The sequence below is a fragment of the Panthera pardus genome, unplaced genomic scaffold (genome assembly GCF_024362965.1).
Source record: "Panthera pardus isolate Hobbes unplaced genomic scaffold, ASM2436296v1 HiC_scaffold_15, whole genome shotgun sequence".
NCBI lineage: Eukaryota > Metazoa > Chordata > Mammalia > Carnivora > Felidae > Panthera > Panthera pardus.
In genome coordinates this window covers 63,916,883-63,935,292 of record NW_026526710.1, presented here as the reverse complement: position 1 = coordinate 63,935,292, position 18,410 = coordinate 63,916,883, and the positions used below count along the sequence as shown (strand labels likewise).

General features: G+C 48.2%; 1 protein-coding gene across 2 annotated transcripts in view; it reads left to right on the top strand.

The window, feature by feature from the left end:
• MYO5B (myosin VB) overlaps positions 1-18,410 on the top strand; it is a 338,549-nt gene that overhangs the window by 318,673 nt on the left and 1,466 nt on the right. For both annotated transcript variants that reach the window (XM_019464074.2, XM_019464075.2), the window contains 9 exons: positions 1,086-1,284; positions 1,475-1,568; positions 3,717-3,860; positions 5,681-5,832; positions 7,579-7,668; positions 9,968-10,118; positions 11,449-11,734; positions 12,357-12,531; positions 14,825-14,905. In XM_019464074.2, the coding sequence (XP_019319619.1) occupies positions 1,086-1,284; positions 1,475-1,568; positions 3,717-3,860; positions 5,681-5,832; positions 7,579-7,668; positions 9,968-10,118; positions 11,449-11,734; positions 12,357-12,531; positions 14,825-14,905 (1,372 nt within the window). The remainder of the gene's footprint in view (positions 1-1,085; positions 1,285-1,474; positions 1,569-3,716; positions 3,861-5,680; positions 5,833-7,578; positions 7,669-9,967; positions 10,119-11,448; positions 11,735-12,356; positions 12,532-14,824; positions 14,906-18,410) is intronic.

Genomic DNA, 18,410 nt, shown 5'->3' with positions numbered 1-18,410 from the left:
TTGCAGCCAAACTAGCAGAACTGTAAAAAACATGGCTCTTTGCCTCCCTGCCTCCAGGGCAGCTGGGAGACTCTTACTGGTGTTTCTGGAGCACTTCCGGGTTCCTGACTCTGCTAAGCTCTGGTCACAATCTTTGCATCCCCAGAAAAGACCGGCGTGAATTTTCAACATATGGACCATGCCAGACTGCTTTTGATGTACCATTTGCCCAGAACCTCCTTCCTTTCTCTCATGTGATTGTTTACTGCCCTGGGTCTTGAATCCGAGAAGGTAGCACCTAGTTCATAGTAGTGCGCCCTGAGAAGGAGAAGCCTGCCTAGGAAGCCTCTCTAGTCCCTTGCCTTCTCTTATCATGGAACAGGTGCCTCCCAGGATTGCCCAGGTAACTTTTAGACTCAGAGTCTTCTGAGACGTGTCTCCAACTTTCCCCAGATCTTCTCTAGGTCTTTCTGCTTCTGATCATGACACCAGCTGATCTTACACCTTCCCCCAAATGATTTGCAAATAGTCTTAATTTCTGTTTTGACTAGAGATAAAATCGTATATTTACAGCCACAGGGGGAGTGGGGTGGCGGTGAAGATAACAAGGAAGGGGGCTGATGTCTTGCCTTTCTAAAACTTCGCCGATCATCTAAACAGGGAAATACACAGGTGATAGAATTAGTGCAGTCTACTAGGGTTTTGTCTTAACGAGGAGATTCTCATGCGCTTTGGGCAGATGTAGATAACGTTTGTGTAAATGATGCTGTAAGAAATGTATTTCTGCTGGTGACATTTTGACATGGAGACAATCTCTCAGTCCCAAACAGTAGACTGCACAGAGTGAGGAATAGGGGAGGGGGTGTCCTGAAAAAGACCGAAGACCAGGGGTGTGTGTGTGGTCCCGAGTTCCCATCCTCAGAGAGGACAGGCTGGCCCGCTTGCCAGTCTGTTCCCCTCAGCGTCCGCGTCCTTCCCCTGTTGGTTCGTGCACTTGCTGCTGCCGTGTGCTTGGCTGCTCCTCTGTTGCGTGTCCATCTGTGGCCCCTCACGTGGGGGCGCTGACCCGAGCCCCGTGGTCACCTGCCCTCCTCTCCCTGGTGCAGGTTGCTGGAAGCCCAGCTGCAGGCCCAGAGCCGCGAGCATGAGGAGGAGGTGGAGGGGCTCCGGGCCCAGGTGGAAGCCCTGAAGGAGGAACTGGACAAGCAGCAGCAGACCTTCTGCCAGACGCTGCTGCTCTCCCCAGAGGCCCAGGTGGAATTTGGCGTCCAGCAGGAGATATCCCGGCTCACCAATGAGAACCTGGTGAGTGAAGACGCCCAGCGGATCCTGCTCTGGGAAGAGATGGGGCCAGAGATGGCCTTTTGCCAGAAGGGCAAGGCTTGTGTCCTTGACCCTATTGCAGGCACAGAGAATCTAGAAACCATCAGTCAGCAAGGGCTTCTGACCTGGCCAGGGCGGGTGGCCACCTCACACTGCTTCCTTTGGATTTTAGGACCTTAAAGAACTGGTAGAAAAGCTGGAAAAGAATGAGCGGAAGCTCAAGAAGCAGCTGAAGATTTACATGAAGAAAGTCCAGGACCTAGAAGGTAGGTGGGCACGGGCATGAGTGCGTGTGATAAAGCACGTGTGTGCTCAGTCACGAGCACAGGAAGGGAACTAACTGCTGCTTCCCTCTGCAGACTCATTCTGCTTTACCAGTTTCTTGGTGCCTCTGCCCAGAGCAGTCATGTGATAGAGTAATAGCTGCCCACGAGCTCCAACGTTCTCTCTTGGCCAGAATCTGGACTAAGATCCATAAATCAGCAGGTGTTGGGGTGCTTATTCTGAACTCTGCACCAAGGCCGTGTCCTTGCCCTCAAAGGACTTAAAGCTGGAAGCAAGACTTTTTGGGGGGGGGGGGGGGAATGCTACATGACACACAGACCCATACCCCACTCCGTGGATGGGTAGTCAGGAAGGAGAGGGGTCAGTCCTATGATTAAATTTCCAAACTGGAATCTGGCCCAGAGAGGTCAGGCAGGTTTAAATTGCTCTTCCAGAAACATCCAGAATGTTCTCTTGCTCTGACTCCTTACTATAAATCGATCACTCTCCATGCCTTCTTGTCACATGCCACCTAGCATGGAATCCTCTCTTGGTGCCCTCACTGTTTGGGTTTCCCCGCCCCCCATCACCGCCTGAATCCCTCCCCTCATCCCTTCACCCTCATCTCAAGAGCCACGTCCCCAGGGCTCGAGTGCTGTCTCTCACTGTCCTAATACCACGTGCCTCTGGGCACAGATGTCAGTTGTTTAATCACCTGTTCGTGTCCACCTGCTGCTCCGGAGGAGGCTGTAGGAAGCCAGGACTTATCTGATCCAATCGGCCCCTCTCCATCTTTGGATTTCTCGGTTCTCCTTGACTTCTCTTTCTCCTGGTCATGTAGGCTTCAGGTTTCTCCCTTTTGTTCAGTCTTGAAGACCTATCATCAACTCTCCCTGAATGCTTCTGTGTCCGCCCCTCTTCCCCTAGTCCCCCAGTGACGGTGGCAGCCTCCAGTTCCCCACTTGTGCCCCTGCTCCTGTGTATCCGGCCAGCTCCTCTTTCCCCATGGAATGAACTGTGCCCTCTCTCCAGTCGCTCCAGCTCACCCCACCCCCACACAGAGCCTCCCCTCCAGCACACCCCTGCCTCTCGGTGCTCACTCTGCCTGCTTGTCTCCTGTGTCTCTGGGAGCCTTTTATGCCCTCGGGCCCAGTGGGTCAGCTCCTTCCCACCTGATTGTTCAGGTCTCCCCCCGCTCCCCCTCAGCCCTTCTCCTCCCTTGAGCTCCAGTAGTTGGTCTGTTCAGCTGCATCACCACAGTCTGCCCTCGGGTCTGGGCACCTGGCCGGGTTGTGCTGTAATGTGTGTTGCCACATAAACGTCCAGATGCATCTCCTTAGCTAGACTGGTAGATCCATGGTGGGATGCCCCATCATGTCTGCCCCCACACTTAGAACAGTGCCCCGTACGTAGGAGGCCCTCAGACACACCTGGGGAGACCCTGCAGGTGCCCACCACCCTGTCGCATAGTGTCAGGCCAACAGAAGTCCTGAGGGAGGTTTGACAAGCCTTTGTACCCCCAGCCATGCCAGCGAAACATCTCTTGTATCCTTTGCAACCTTCCATTGTTGCAAAGACTGAATGTAGCAGTCCTGCTCCTCGATCTGCGTCTGGGGGCTACAGATGGTCTCTTACCCTCTTGTGCCACTGCCACCACCCTGTTCCCTGTCACAGGCGGTGCCCAGGCCTTGCACGCGTGGGGCTGCACTGCAGCTGTCCTGACAGCTGCCCTGTGGCCACACTCAGGGAACTGGATAGGGCGGGCCTGGCCAGGGCCCATGACATCCTCCCAGACAGATGGCAGGCCCTGTTTCTCACAGCTAGGTGGGGGAACCCGTTCCCTGGCAGCTGTGCTGTGCAGCCTGTGCCTTCCACGCTTCCCCAGTTTTCTCTGGTCTGCCTACCTAGTGGGATGTTTCCCCACCCTTGTCCTGCACGGACCCTGGTGCCTGGTGCTGAGCAACTTGGGTCACACTTGGAGTGTGGCCTGGGCTGAGGGACAGACCATGAGAGAGGTGGGGGAGCTCAGAATGCTGGGTCCCCAGACCCAGGCTCAAACAGTCAAAACGCCACTGACCTAAGGCATCCCTGCCTCTTGAGCCTGCAGCCTGGAAGTGTCCCTTCACGCTCCCTGTCTCCTTCCTGCTCAGCTGCCCAGGCGCTGGCCCAGAGTGAGAGGAGACGCCATGAACTCAACAGGCAGGTCACTGTCCAGCGGAAGGAGAAGGACTTCCAGGGCATGCTGGAGTACCATAAGGAAGACGAGGCCCTTCTCATTCGGAACCTGGTGACAGGTCAGGACCCTCCGTGACATCTCACCCCACCCCCACTCCCCCCACTCCGCACTTTGCACCCCCCACCTCCCTCCCAGCCTCAGCCCTCCATCCTGCTCACCTCGCCCGCAGTCGGTTCCAGGCCTGGTTTGCCAGTCACATCGGCTCCCTCCCTTCTAGTCCTGCTCCATCCGGCTTCAATACAGCACCTGCCTGCAGCATGGCGGGAAGAGGCGTGGAGAAGAGAGTCCTGGATGAAAAAAAGGAGGACTCTCTGGTCGCCTGGTCCTCTGGACCCTGAGCCACAAGCTCCTTTCTCTGGAGCCTTGGGTTTTCTGTAAAATGGGGATGAGGCAACTGACCCCCACCTGCCCCCTGTTGTGAAACATAATGGGTGAAAGTCGGTGCTATAGCCACAAATCTTTCTCACACATGAGGGATTTGAAGAAGCAGCAGCTTCTGTAGGGTTGTTTGAAGTTAAAATAAGACATGTGTTATGTCAGAGAAACGTAAGTTTACGGAGGTCCCACCCTGTCAGTGCCAGGCCAGGGCTGCAGAAGAATGGGGTGACTCCAGCCTAGCACACAGTTCGTTTCAATATTTTTAGTAGTTGAGTAACCTTTTTTAAAAGTTAACTTCCCCTACTGTTGTCCTACAGTTTGACAGGAGCCCTCTCAAATTTCCTTAAACAGGCTGCATCTTGTTCTAGTGCTGCTAGGGATGAGCCTCTGATCTATGGTGAATGGAACTCAACGTTCACGACGTTAGAGTAAAACCAGAATAACGGAGGCTGCGTGTGCCAGCCGGCAGGTGGCTCCTCCCCACCGCCCGGGCTCAGGCGGCCCCAGACAAGGCCATTTCCCGCCAAGCTGCCTACACACAGCACCCGGTCACCTTCCCTCCGCCATTCCGTCCCTCTCGTCATCCAGACAAGTGCCAAGCCTTGATTTGGCCTCCTCTGGGGTGTCCCCAGCATTGGCTAGTTGTTGCTGTGGAGGACGGAGAAATGTAGAGCCATCGTCCCTGCCCCCAAGATGCTAACATTCGGCTAGGCAGACCAAGAAAGCCTATGGGAAACGGGACTCAAGTCACAATAGGACATTCCAAGACAGGACAAGTTGTTTGTACGCTGCATGTGGGTCAGGCTGTTAGGGGAGAGGCTGGTGAGACACCTGTCATATGGTGGCCCTCCAGGAGGTGCAGGCATGGCCATGGCCAGTCAGCAGCCTACTCAAGCTATTACCGGCTCTGAGAATGGGCAGCCACTGCTGGCTAAATAGTTTCCACACTGACAGCTGTGTGGACTAAAGGTCCCTGTGGCCTTCCCAGCTCCTGGCACATGGGCTCTGTCTTTGGGAACATGCAGTTGGCCAAGGTCTCCCGGGACTCCCTCTCACGAAAGGGCCGTTGTGCCTGTGACAGGCAGTGTGGCCGTGGGCTCAGCGGCCCCACCCTGAGCTCTTGCTGGTTGGGGAGCAGGCTCCTGTCGGCCACTGGCCCCGGGCCCCTTCTTGTGGCTAAGGGCCATGGCCTCTATGGAAACTCAGGCAGCAAGCTACCTGTGGGTTTTTCCCTTCACCTTTTAAGGGCGAGGCATTAGAAGCCTGTTTTAATGATATAGTCCAATTAGGCAGAAGTTTTTAACTAGTTTCTGAAACTGGTAGGGTCAGAAGGTGTTTGTGTATCCAGGGCAACTTCTCGCCTACTCCTCCCATGCCCCCACCAGAGGTTATTCTTAGATGAGCGTCAGGAAAATATTGAAGAGATTTGTACGTCAGACCGGGATTCTCCGAACCCAAGCATCTGCTGAAATCTGATTCTTGGCTGTTTGTTACCATCAGACCTGAAACCGCAGGCGCTGGCGGGCACTGTGCCCTGTCTTCCTGCCTACATTCTCTACATGTGCATCAGACATGCAGATTACGTCAACGACGACCTCAAGGTGCACTCCTTGCTGACCTCCACCATCAACGGCATTAAGAAAGTCCTGAAGGTGAGCGCCCCGTGGCGGAGGTGGTGGTTTGCAGTGGATTGAGGGAAACCCGCACCTCCCCAGAGCTTCCGTCTGTCTGGGCTCTGCAGCAACAGGTTTTCTCCAGGCTCCAGCTCTGAAGGTAAACGATGTTAAGCCCAGAAACAGCTTGCCGGTGGAACCAGGATGCCCAGGCAGTTTCTAGAAAAGGATGCCCAGGCTCAGAAATGGCAGGATGCCCAGAAATCCAGGGCACCCTGGTGCTTCCAAAAGACCAGAGATGCAAGGAGGGGATGTTCTGCCTTAGTGAGGGTGGGCTAACCCTGCCCTGGAGTGACATTCAGGAGCACAACCTGAATACAGGCCTTCTCCCAGACCTTTCCAAGGAGCTGGGTGCCTGCTGCCCAGGGTGATGGCACAGCGAAGGGTGCAGACATTCATCAGCTTGCAAAGTGAGGAGGCCTGGGCTGGGACAGGGCGGCCTCCAGGGCAGTTCAGCAACTCCACCTGAAGGCACAGGACTCCTCACCAATGTAGTGGTTGCCACTGCAGAGAGAGGCTGGCCTGCAGGCTGACCCCATGGAGGCTACAGTGAGCGGTGAGATTTTTAAGGGAGATCAGTCCTCGCTAGGAGGGATTTGTTCCTCCCCACAGGCCCAAGCCCCAGGTGGCACTGCTCTCGCTCTCACAGACCATCCTCCGTTCTCCTACACTCTCCCGCTTCAGGATGCAAGCCATCCTCGAAAGCATGGAGTCCGGGCCCATTCTGAGATCTGCCAAGCTGCTGTCGCCTGCCCCCTTTTCCCTTCTGGGAGCGCGCCGACACCAGCCTTTAACTCCTAGCTTCCTGCCCGCTTGGTCTCTGTCTCTGCACCACCTGCCCAGCCTTGGGCCCCACAGACCATCTTATCCACTCCTGCCTCTAAACAGACACGCTGGGGACTCTCAAGATTGGGGTCTCCTGCCTCGGCCTCTAACGCAAGCGCCATGTGGGGGCTTGTGCAGTCTGGGTAAGCCATGGGCTGACTTCACAGGTCACTTCCTCAGGGAAACCTTTCCTAATGACCAGGCTCAGCTGCTAGCATGCCAAGCCCCCCCCACCCCCCGTCACTTTCTGTTGAACTCTCTCATTTTATTGTCATCATAGCTCCTACCTTCAGACGCTTAAACAGTGACAACTTTACCTGACAAAATGAGCTCTGTGCAGTCATCGGCCTCGGGACAGAAACTGTGTCATAGCTCTTTGGGTTGTCAAAAGGCCTTTTTCATCAAAGTTATGGTTCATAGCCCTTTTCCAGAGAGTTGAAGCCATGGAACATCTGCCCTCTAGATAATAGGGTACCAGAGTATTTCCCTGGCATGTTCCTTGCATCCCTTAGGTGAGATCACTGATAGTTGAGGACCTGCCAGGGCCAGATGCCCAGTGGTTCATGTACAGCTGAGGGCAGCTAGCCTCATGCCTCATCTGCCACCTGGCTTTGTGCTTTTCAGCCATAGAGCCAGCCTAGCTTTGTGAGCGTGCACAGGTGTGTGCCACGGACCAGGGAACCAGGAGAGAGGTCTGTGGGACATCTCCAGTAGCGAAGGAATGGGAAGCACAGCCTCTTGACTGTGGATCTCATCTTCGTGACTGGCAGTTGCCTGCCTGTGACACCTACTTGGGGCGTGCTGAATGGTTGTGGAAACCTGGAAAGAGAGACACCAGGTGAGCCTTTAACCGGATGGGAGCCACTACGCATGACTAGGGATGTCTTTCTCTTTTCACAGAAGCACAATGATGACTTCGAGATGACATCATTCTGGTTATCCAATACCTGCCGCCTCCTTCATTGTTTGAAGCAGTATAGCGGGGATGAGGTGAGTGCTGAACCCAATCCCCTGAGGAGCACTTAGAAACCATGAAAGTGCCTCAGATCCTCATGTCAAATCCTCATTTCCTTGCATACAGCAATATGTGTTCTGCTTCAGAGCACCTCAGATCTGAGCTCAGAATGGGGGTTAAGGGTGTTGTGGAAGGTAGACCTGCTCTGTCCATATGTGGTTCTACCTGGAGGAGAGCATATAAAGTCTTGGGAGAACCATCTGGGACTTCGGGCTGGAAGCAGTATTAAGCCGGCAACAGGATATCTGTCTCTAGGCAGCCTCCAGAGAGCACCTGAATCAAATAAGTAGAGTTGGGGGAGAAATGAGTTTATATGACCCATCTGAATGCTGCTGGGACTCTCCGGGGAAATGCTTGTGACCTTAAATTTCTGGAGCAGCCCCAAAAGAGCCCTAGTTTCACTAAACACTGGAAGAAAGCCCACGTAGTTGTCTGATGTACGAGACTATCTCCCAAGCCAACCTATTAGTTTGTTCATTTTAAGGCAGACACAGAACAGAGGCACAACATAATCAATGTACACATTGGTGTTAAGGCCCAGTTTTATTCTCCTAGCCAAACTTGATTCCTTGGCCTGCGGCCCAACTGACTGCATTATTTTCATATTCTACTCTGAACCTTGAGGGCCCAGCTTCATCTAGAGCTCACTGTTCCCAACACTGGTGTCCGAAAGAACTGTACCCTACTCTGCATTCAGCCCAGTGACTTTGTAACATCATGTCTTCACTTTGGTTTCTCCAGTAAGAATCCCAACTCATCTCGGACACCACTCCCAAGACCCCTGGAGGTTGCCTTGACTTTCCTTTCTCCCCTTCCTCTTTTGCTTATATTGAGAATAACACAATGAGAAGCATAAGACTTGAAGCACAATATAACCAGGTCTGTGTAGCCTAAATAAAGAGGGAGAAAAATATATATCTTAGCTATTTCACCTGCTTTTTATTTTTTATTAAAAATTGCTTTGTGGGGCACCTGGGTGGCTCAGTCGGTTAAGCATCTGATTTTGGCTCAGGTCATGATCTCATGGTTTGAGTTCAAGCCCCACGTCGGGCTCTGTGCTGACAGCTCAGAGCCTGGAGCCTTCTTTGGATTCTGTGTCTCTCTCTCCCCCTCCCCTGCTCAGGCTCTCTAAAAAAGAAACATTAAAGACAATTGCTTTGTAATGTGACCTACTATGAGAGGCTTTGCTGAGGGTGGTCACTCTTTTGAAAATAATCTATTTGGGCTACAGTTGGTTTACCTTGGCCTGCATACAAAGGGACATTGGTCACATGAATCCTTTCAATATTAGCAAATCTTTCAATTTAATATTATTTCATCTTGTTAGCATAGAAAGCCAAGAGGACTGGTGCTGTAGCTGTGAAATCATTTTGGTTTATTAATTCTGACACCCAACAATAGAATCCATGTAAAACTTCTCATTATCAAAACCATCTGACCCAGGGTCGCACTCATTTAGTGGGCACGTATTCCACATTTTAAAGTAACCTGGCATATTAGGAAGGAAATTGGACAGAGAATCCAACAGCAAGTGTCCCTCTTTGCCTAAACCTGCTACCAACCTTATATACCCAATGGAGTACTACGTGGCAATGAGAAAGAATGAAATATGGCCCTTTGTAGCAACATGGATGGAACTGGAGAGAGTGATGCTAAGTGAAATAAGCCATACAGAGAAAGACAGATACCATATGTTTTCACTCTTAGGTGGATCCTGAGAAACTTAAACCCATGGGGGAGGGGAAGGAAAAAAAAAAAAGGTTAGAGTGGGAGAGAGCCAAAGCATAAGAGACTCTTAAAAACTGAGAACAAACTGAGGGTTGATGGGGGGTGGGAAGGAGGGGAAAGTGGGTGATGGGTATTGAGGAGGGCACCTGTTGGGATGAGCACTGGGGGTTGTATGGAAACCAATTTGACAATAAATTTCATATATTGAAAAAAATAAAAAATAAAAAAAAAATAAACCTGCTACCAACCTGGGTTTGCTGCCGTAGGGAAATTACCACCCCAGTGGGTGGACGAAATGATTTAGGCTTTTTAAATTAAGCAACTCCGACTTATCTATCATGCTGAGTTTTTGCTCTGCCTTCAAATTCAAGGGTCATGACTGAGGCCTCAAGAAGCTTGACAGGTTCTTGTGGAATCTCCTATTAGTAGAGCCTGATAAGGCCCCACAAATAAGGTATTATGAAAGTCACCTGAGGCCCAGAAGTCCTGCTGAGCCCAGCAGACCACTGAGCCCCTCTGTAAAGTACCCCCTCTGTCTCTCTGCAGGGCTTCATGACTCAGAATACTGCCAAGCAGAATGAGCACTGTCTTAAGAACTTTGACCTCACTGAATACCGCCAGGTGCTGAGTGACCTTTCCATTCAAATCTACCAGCAACTCATAAAAATTGCCGAGGGTGTGTTGCAGCCTATGATAGGTAAGGTGGCAGCAGGCGATCTCCAGCACTCATCGTGGGGTCCGAAATGATGGGGAACGTGCCTGCTTTGAGGGAAGCAGATATCTTAGGCATGGCCTCCAGGAAACGAGGACCTTCCTGACGAAGGCAGCGAGGTGGTGTGTGTTTGCTGTGTGCTCGGAGCTATGAAATCTTCCATAGGTGATAAATATAAATTCAAAAGGTATAAATAAATGTGTATATGGTGAAAAAATATATGCCTCGTGCCCACATGTATACTTTATTTGTGGGACAAAAAGCAAGCACATGCGAGAGAACACGGTAGTAAGCATTGGTGCAAAAAAATGTTGAACGCTCTGTCCAAAACAGTGTGCTGGACGCTTCACATGAAATCAGATTGAAAAAATAAGAGCCATACTTTTATAAGTTACGAGAAAAATGACATGTGCACGCATCACTCTGTGTGTTCCATAAAGGCCAGGGAGGAAATTGTCCCTTGGACCTATGCTGTAAAGCTTTCCCCCAGGTCCTTAAAACACAAATAGGTTGTAGGTGAATTCCAAGTAGGACAGAGTCCTTCATGCCATCCAGAAATTCGTCTTCTAGGATGTGTTTCATTCCATATCCTTATCCCTTTTAGAGGGATATCTTTTAGAGGTAACAGGCTTAGGGAGAACTGGGAATACTTCACGACTCAAAATAACAGGATGGTTAATAGCACCAGTTCTGGAGTTGGCCGTACCTGGGTTCAAATCCTGGCCCTGCCAACTCCTAGCATTGTGACCTTGGGCAAGTAATTTAACTTCCTTAGGCTTCGATTTCCTGATCAGGAAATGGGTTGTTGGAAGATAGAAATGACTGAGCATAAAGCGCTGGCATATAGTTCAACGTTGTGCAGTATGACAGACCAGCTAACCTAAGATTTATATGGTCAGTGGCTCATATCAAAGAGTTGTTTGAACATCAGGACGATCTCAGGGCCTAGGGCCAAGTCAGTGGGTGGACCAGGACTACACCCAAGTTGCCCAATTCTCATTTGGACCCCTCACAGAAGCCAGTACAGAACTGAGTAGCTACATGCCCATTATCTTTGTCCCATCACCAACAAGCTAAAGTGAAAATTTGGTCCACGGATTTGATCCAAGATTTCTCTGTGGAAATTTTATTCCACATAGAGACCAACACATTAGAAATTCAGTTGCTAAATGCTTTCAGTTTCCGAGCACATCGATATCGTGTGCCGGTAGATGGTGGCATTGCCGAAGCCCAAAGTACTGTATGATCTGAGTGGTCCGCAAATGGGTCGTCTCTGGGAAACCTGCAAGCTTCTCTCATCCTGCTTTTCTTTCAGTTTCTGCCATGTTGGAAAATGAGAGCATTCAGGGTCTATCCGGTGTGAAGCCAACAGGCTACCGCAAGCGCTCCTCCAGCATGGTGGACGGGGACAACTCCTACTGCCTGGAAGCCGTCATCCGCCAGATGAATTCCTTTCACACAGTCATGTGTGACCAGGGCCTGGACCCGGAGATCATCCTGCAGGTGTTCAAGCAGCTCTTCTACATGATCAACGCTGTGACTCTCAACAACCTGCTCCTGCGGAAGGACGTCTGCTCTTGGAGCACAGGCATGCAGCTCAGGTAGGAGAACGGCGCCTCGCCCTCGCCACACTGTTGGAGGGGCCCGCACGCACCGGCTGGAGTCGAGCACAAGGCCTTTGTCTCTGAAAGTGGAATCCAAATCTAACTGGTGACGGTCAGTATGACTCAATTCCATCACCTGTCATCTGTTGGTGGAATTCAACAACGCGGAGTTGGTGACCTGGTAAACAAATGAGTTAAATGCTTGAAAGGCATTTATATACTCTAAAGATTATAAAGGCAATGTGGATACGTCAGAGGGAAAAATCAATGAGTTGAGACACAAAGGCTCACACAGAAGCATAAATATGTTTGTGAATGTTAGGTACCATTTATTTTAATTCAATCTATATGATGTTTCATTTTACCCATTAACTTATACAGACGTTTCAGGGACCTCATTTTTGCTTGATTTTTAAGCACCCGTTCATTCATTTATTCATTCAGCAAAATGTTACTGAGCGCCAGGTGCTTTTCAGGCTTTTGCCTATGTGAGCTAATGAAGGTGAAGAGAATGATCACACTATTGGCAACTAGGCCACGCAATGAACACAACAGGTGTGCTCGCCCCAGTGAGTTAGGAAGACTGGCTTAACACAGCTCACTTTGCCTTGTATCTAAGGTACAATATAAGTCAACTTGAAGAGTGGCTTCGGGGAAGAAACCTTCACCAGAGCGGAGCAGTCCAGACCATGGAACCTCTGATCCAAGCAGCCCAGCTCCTACAGTTAAAGAAGAAAACCCCTGAGGACGCAGAGGCCATCTGCTCGCTGTGCACCTCCCTCAGCACCCAGCAGGTATGACCGTGGCTACCCCGCCAGCTCTGGTGCTCGACCTTCCCTTCCAAGTCCGTTCTGGACAGTGCGTTATTTGTGCAGTGGATGGGATTTCCTGGATGAAGTAAAGACCACCTTGGTCTTTGAAACAAGATGCCACCGTTCCCCCAGTAACTTTCTAGTCCCTCGTGGTCACTTAGAAAGATAAGATAGTGTAAGCCCACAAAACAGTAAGCTTGGGTGAAAACATTTTTTGGTTGTTATTTTTTGGCTTTTTGTTTGTTTTTTGTGTGTGTGAAAGTGCTCACACACACACACACACACACACACACACACACACACACAAGCCAGGGAGGGGGAGAGGGAGAAAGAATCTTAAGCAGGCTCCACACTGGGTGGAGGGTCTCCCAGGGGTCTCAGTCTCACAAGCATGAAACCATGACCTGAGCCAAAATCCAGAGTTAGATGCTTAATCGACTGAACTATCCAGGAGTCCCTATTTTTTTTTAATTTGGTTCATTTTTTAAGGTAAAAACATTTTTAAAACACTATTCTGGAATGTTTCTCACTAGAAATTTTAACTTTTGTTCAGAAATGGGCAGCATCAGGCGTTAAATCATTTTCTTTACAACTCTACTTTCATTATGGTTATGTTTCCACTTAGAATCCATTAGCATGATTTTAAGTAGTCATTAGGAACCTAGAGACATTTGAATGTGCCTTTCCTCCCTGTCCTACCCCGGCCAAGTCGTATTTGTATCAGGACTCCTTTGCAGAGCTATTGCCAGTCTATCAAAAGATAAATCCGGACCACATACATGGTGTCTCGTCCTCCATCATGGTGTGCCCATTTGGAAATTTGTCCACACATGGTGGCCTCACAAAACGAGATCAGCACAAGGAAATCAGACTTTCTGAGCTAAATCATGCACCTTCTTCTCCCTATCCAACACCTAAAGAACAAAATCCAAACTGTGTTGTAAAGTAAGTACACCTTTCTTCATCTCCCCCATTAACTGCTAAAAAGATGAAATGCCAGACTCTTAAGAAAAATGCTTCTGGCATAAATGTACTGAGAGTTTTCAAACTTTATCCCCCTTTTAAAAATATTTTGCTTTCAGAAGTTTGCTTCTAGAATTCAACTGGCATTGCTTTGCATTTGGGCAGGCTACTTCCACTAGACAATTGGTAGGCAGACAGGAGATTATCCCCTGTTAAATAGGAAAAAAATCTGTTCCTTTGTAAGTGATTTTGGGGGTAGTGAGAGGTAGATACCCTATATATACACACACACACACACACACACATACATATATACACACACACACGTGTGTGTGTGTATATATGTATATATGTGTGTATATATATATACATATATATGTATATATGTGTATATATATGTATATATGTGTGTGTGTGTATATATACACACACACACACCCCTTATATAAGGTAAGATGTCCAGTATTCTTTAAAAGAAATGTTTAAATGACTACTAGATAAGAGGCTGAGGATTTCAGGGGCACCTGGGTGGCTCACTCAGTTAAGCATCCGACTTTGACTCAGGTCATGATCTCACAGTTCATGAGCTTGAGCCCAGCATCAGACTCTCTGCTGTTGAGTGTAGAGCTTGCTTCAGATCCTCTGTCTCCCCTTCTCTCTGCCCCTGCCCCATGTGTGTGCATTCTCTTTCTCTCTTTAACAATGAAAACATTTTTTAAAAATCTGGGGTTCACCTGGAAAGTGAGCTTCAGCGGATTTAAAAAAAAAAAAAAACTGAGGATTTCTTTTTTTTTTTTTTTTTTAATTTTTTTTAACGTTTATTTATTTTTGAGACAGAGACAGAGCATGAACAGGGGAGGAGCAGAGAGAGAGGGAGACACAGAATCTGAAACAGGCTCCAGGCTCTGAGCTGTCAGCACAGAGTCCGACGCGGGGCTCGAACTCACGGGCCGTGAGATCATGACCTGAGCCGAAGTCGGATGCTTAACCGACCGAGCCACCCAGGCACCCCAAAACAACTGAGGATTTCAGGCAACCTTTTCCTAGAATCCTTATCTTACAAGCAGGAACTAGAGGGGCGGGTGGGGATATAGGAGGCAGGAATCCAGTAAGAGGGTTCAGATCTACCAAACAAAACCTATGGACTGTAGCTTATTAGGTGTAAGACTCCCAGGTGTCGCTCCAGCTCCGAGTTGTGGGTCCTGTCTAAAGGGGATTGTGCTCTTGTGCCGATGTCCTATATTCTCTGAAATTAAAAATTCATCTTCTGTTCCTCTAGCTCTGTGCTAAGCTTTTGTTTTAATTCCAACAGATTGTCAAAATTTTAAACCTTTATACTCCCCTGAATGAATTTGAAGAACGGGTAACCGTGGCCTTTATACGAACAATCCAGGTGAGTTTTAAAAATCTTCATCAATTTTATAAAATCTTGGTCTAAACCTACTAAAGGAAATCAAAGTTTAGGTTTTAGCCTTGCTTCTCTTTATTAATAAATTTTTGGTTATATTCTATGCCAAAGAACCTTACATTCTTAGGCTTTCCCTTTAGGTAAACACTAACCATATCACCTATAAATAACTTTATATATATATATATGATATACACACACACACAAGACTGAACTTTTGTCATCTCTGCTCAGATTTTAGACCTAGTCTAAGTATTGTTTGCCACTATCACTTCACTGAACTATAGCACCAAATAGAATTAACAAAGTAAGCAGAAGATCTGCCCCACCCATGAACTGAACTAAGAAATATTTTTTAAGAAAACAATTTGAGCTCTCTAGTCTTGTCTCTAAGACATAATATTTGCCCTTGGGAATACGCTTGAGAGAAAATATATTAGGGAAATGATTATTTAAATCTGTCTTGAGATTATGGGATTTTTTTTTATTTTTTTTTTTTTTTACTTAACAATGAGCTTCCTAAAGCTGAGCCATAGAGGATTTGAGCTGAATGCCTAATTTTTATGTGTGACTGTGGCTGATAGCATCTGCATAATGAATCACATCCAGATGACTCAAAAACAGTGATAGTTTCTCCTGTTGGTATAAATGGGGAACATCTTGAGGAGATACAATACTTTCTCACGCCTCTAAACCTCTTTAGCTAGTGAAGTGACACCAACATATGAAACACAGATAAAAAGGAGGCAAATGATCAGAGGAGTCAGGAAAGGGGGATTAAAATCGGGGTTTATCAAAGACACTGAAGAACCTTGAGAAGACATGGGGTATAAGAAGCTATTCCCTTTGACATATACTTGGGGTTCTATTCAGAGCACCTTACAGCATTTCATTGTAGAGATCCAGGGATAGAGAAAGTCAGCAATGGCAAATAAACAAACTCCAGCATTGTGTATAAGTAGAGAACAGACGCCTGCAGGTCAAGGGCGGGAAGCCAAGTCAGATAGAAGGTTGTTCTTCCAAGGGCAGGAGAGAAAATGTAGTGACAGGCAGACCACAGGGAAAAGCAGACAGAGGTTTGACCTACACGGCTATTTCAAGAGGCAGGGACACTGATGTGGAAAGATCCAGTTAGGACACAGCTGTAGTTAGCTACTGAAATTAGAGGAAGAGTTTGATGACAGAAGAGAAGCTACTGGGCTGTCTGACTCAGCGCTGATTTTTATGGGGCAATGATAATTTACACGAACCAAAGTATGAGTTTAGGAAGTCTTATTTGGCTTTAAATATCTAAGACACACACATCAGAGGGAGAGCTGGAACTGCTTGTTGACAGAGGCACTGTTTAGGAGAGTAGCCAGGCCAAAGGTCAAAGAATACTGCCATGTCAGACTTTGGCTTTGAACTGAGGGCACAGACAAAAGGCAGCAGACGTTGAGCAGATGGCCTCTGAAGATCCAAGTCAGGTTCTGAGTCTTCTTCAGCTACCAATTTCAGTAGCTGGCAATACTATCAAAAATTTTCGGTTTTGGGGGTGTCTGGGTGGCTCAGTCAGGTAAGCGTCCAACTTCGGCTCAGGTCATGATCTCACAGTTCATGGGTTCAAGCCCCGTGTCGGGCTCTGCTCTGACAACTCGGAGCCTGGAGCCAGCTTCGGATTTTGTCTCCCCCTCTCTCTCTCTGCCCTTCCCTCCCTCCCCCCACCTCTCAAAAATGAATAAACATTAAAAAAATTAAATCGACAGCTGGAAATTGAAAGCATTTTCCATTCATTGTCCATGTAGGTACACCTTTATGTGCTCCACAGCCACCATAGAATCTCCTCTCAATCCTATGCCCACACTGATTTTGTTCTAGAAACCTGTTTCCCAACACTTTTCAAACACTACTGCGTTATTACTGACCTCAGCCCTGCTTGAAGGCTTTAGAAAACCGGAGGTGCTAGGAACATTAGTCAGATGTGATGTGCTAATGAATGCGGGGGGAGTTTAGCACATCAGCATCCTCAGCCTTCTCCAAAACGGGGAAATAATGAAACCTGTAGAAAGTTACAACATGTCAAAGTGTTGTCACTACCTGAGGCAATGGGTGTGGCTTCCTAACAAGGGGGTGGGGGGGGGAAGCTTTCACAGTTGAAGCTCGCAGGAGACGACCTGTGTTTTTACAGATTCAGGCTGTGTTGATTTTCCTCTTGGAAGCACTCAGTGAACCAGTCTCAGCAGTGTTTATAAAAGTACAGTTGCACCTGGGTTCACGGTTCAGAGGTTGATGGGATGTGCACAGGCAGAAGGTACAAAGGAACATGTAAAGATCAGAGCAAACACGGGACTCACCTAGTGCCAGACACCATCCTATGTACTAAACACGATGTGCGCTCTATCAGTAATCACATCTGACATGCAGCTACTGGTATTCTGTGTGCCTGCCTAGATTTTATGTTCCTCGTGACTGTGTGTGTGTGTGTGTGTGGTTTTCGTAGTATACCATTTTGATTCCCTGCTTTCATTTTCTGTATATATATTTTTTTAGTTATTAGTAGTCACCTTGTTGATCACAGTTAACATCTGAAACTCTCAACAACCTAATTTAAGTTTATTTTTGAGACAGAGACAGAGCATGAACAGGGGAGGGGCAGAGAGAGAGGGAGACACAGAATCGGAAGCAGGCTCCAGGCTCTGAGCTGTCAGCCCAGACCCTGACGCGGGGCTTGAACTCACAGACCGCGAGATCATTACCTGGGCTGAAGTCGGACACCCAACCGACTGAGCCACCCAGGTGCCCCACAACAACCTAATTTAAATAATACCAACTCAGTTTCAGGAGTACGCGAGTTCCACTGCTACCCATCTCTGTCCTTCTGTCATTCTGTCATTATTTTGTTATTGTCACAGGCCACGTGTGTTCCACATATGTTCCCATTGACAGAAATTTATCATTGTTTTCTGTATCTGTATAAACTGTATAGGAAAAAGGAATTACAAACCAAAAGTCCGCTGCTGGCTTTTACATTTACCTATGTTCTTTATTTCTCCTGTGGCTTTGAGTTACTGTCCAGTGACCTTTTATTTCAGCCTGTAGGACTTTCTTTTGTTTCTTCTGCTTTTGTTTATCTGGAAAGGACTCCATTTCCCCTTCATTGTTGAGGGATGGTTTTGGATGTAGAGTTTTTGGTTAACAGTTTCTTTCAGGACTCCCTTCTGACCTCCATGGTTTCTGATGAGAAATCCATTCATAATCTTCCTTGAGGACACCTTGTTGTATGCAGGAGTCCTTTCTCTCCTGCTGCTTTCAAGATTCCCTCCTTGTTGTTGGGCTTTGATAATTTGACTCTAATGTGTCTCAGTGTGAATCTTTTTGATCTCACTTGGGTCTTTTTTTTTTTTTTTTTTAAATCTTGCTTGGAGTTTGTTGAGTTTCTTGGAGGGGGGAGAGAGGGGTGTCTTTCATCAGATTTGGGACACTTTTGACCATTATTTCTTCAGATATTTTC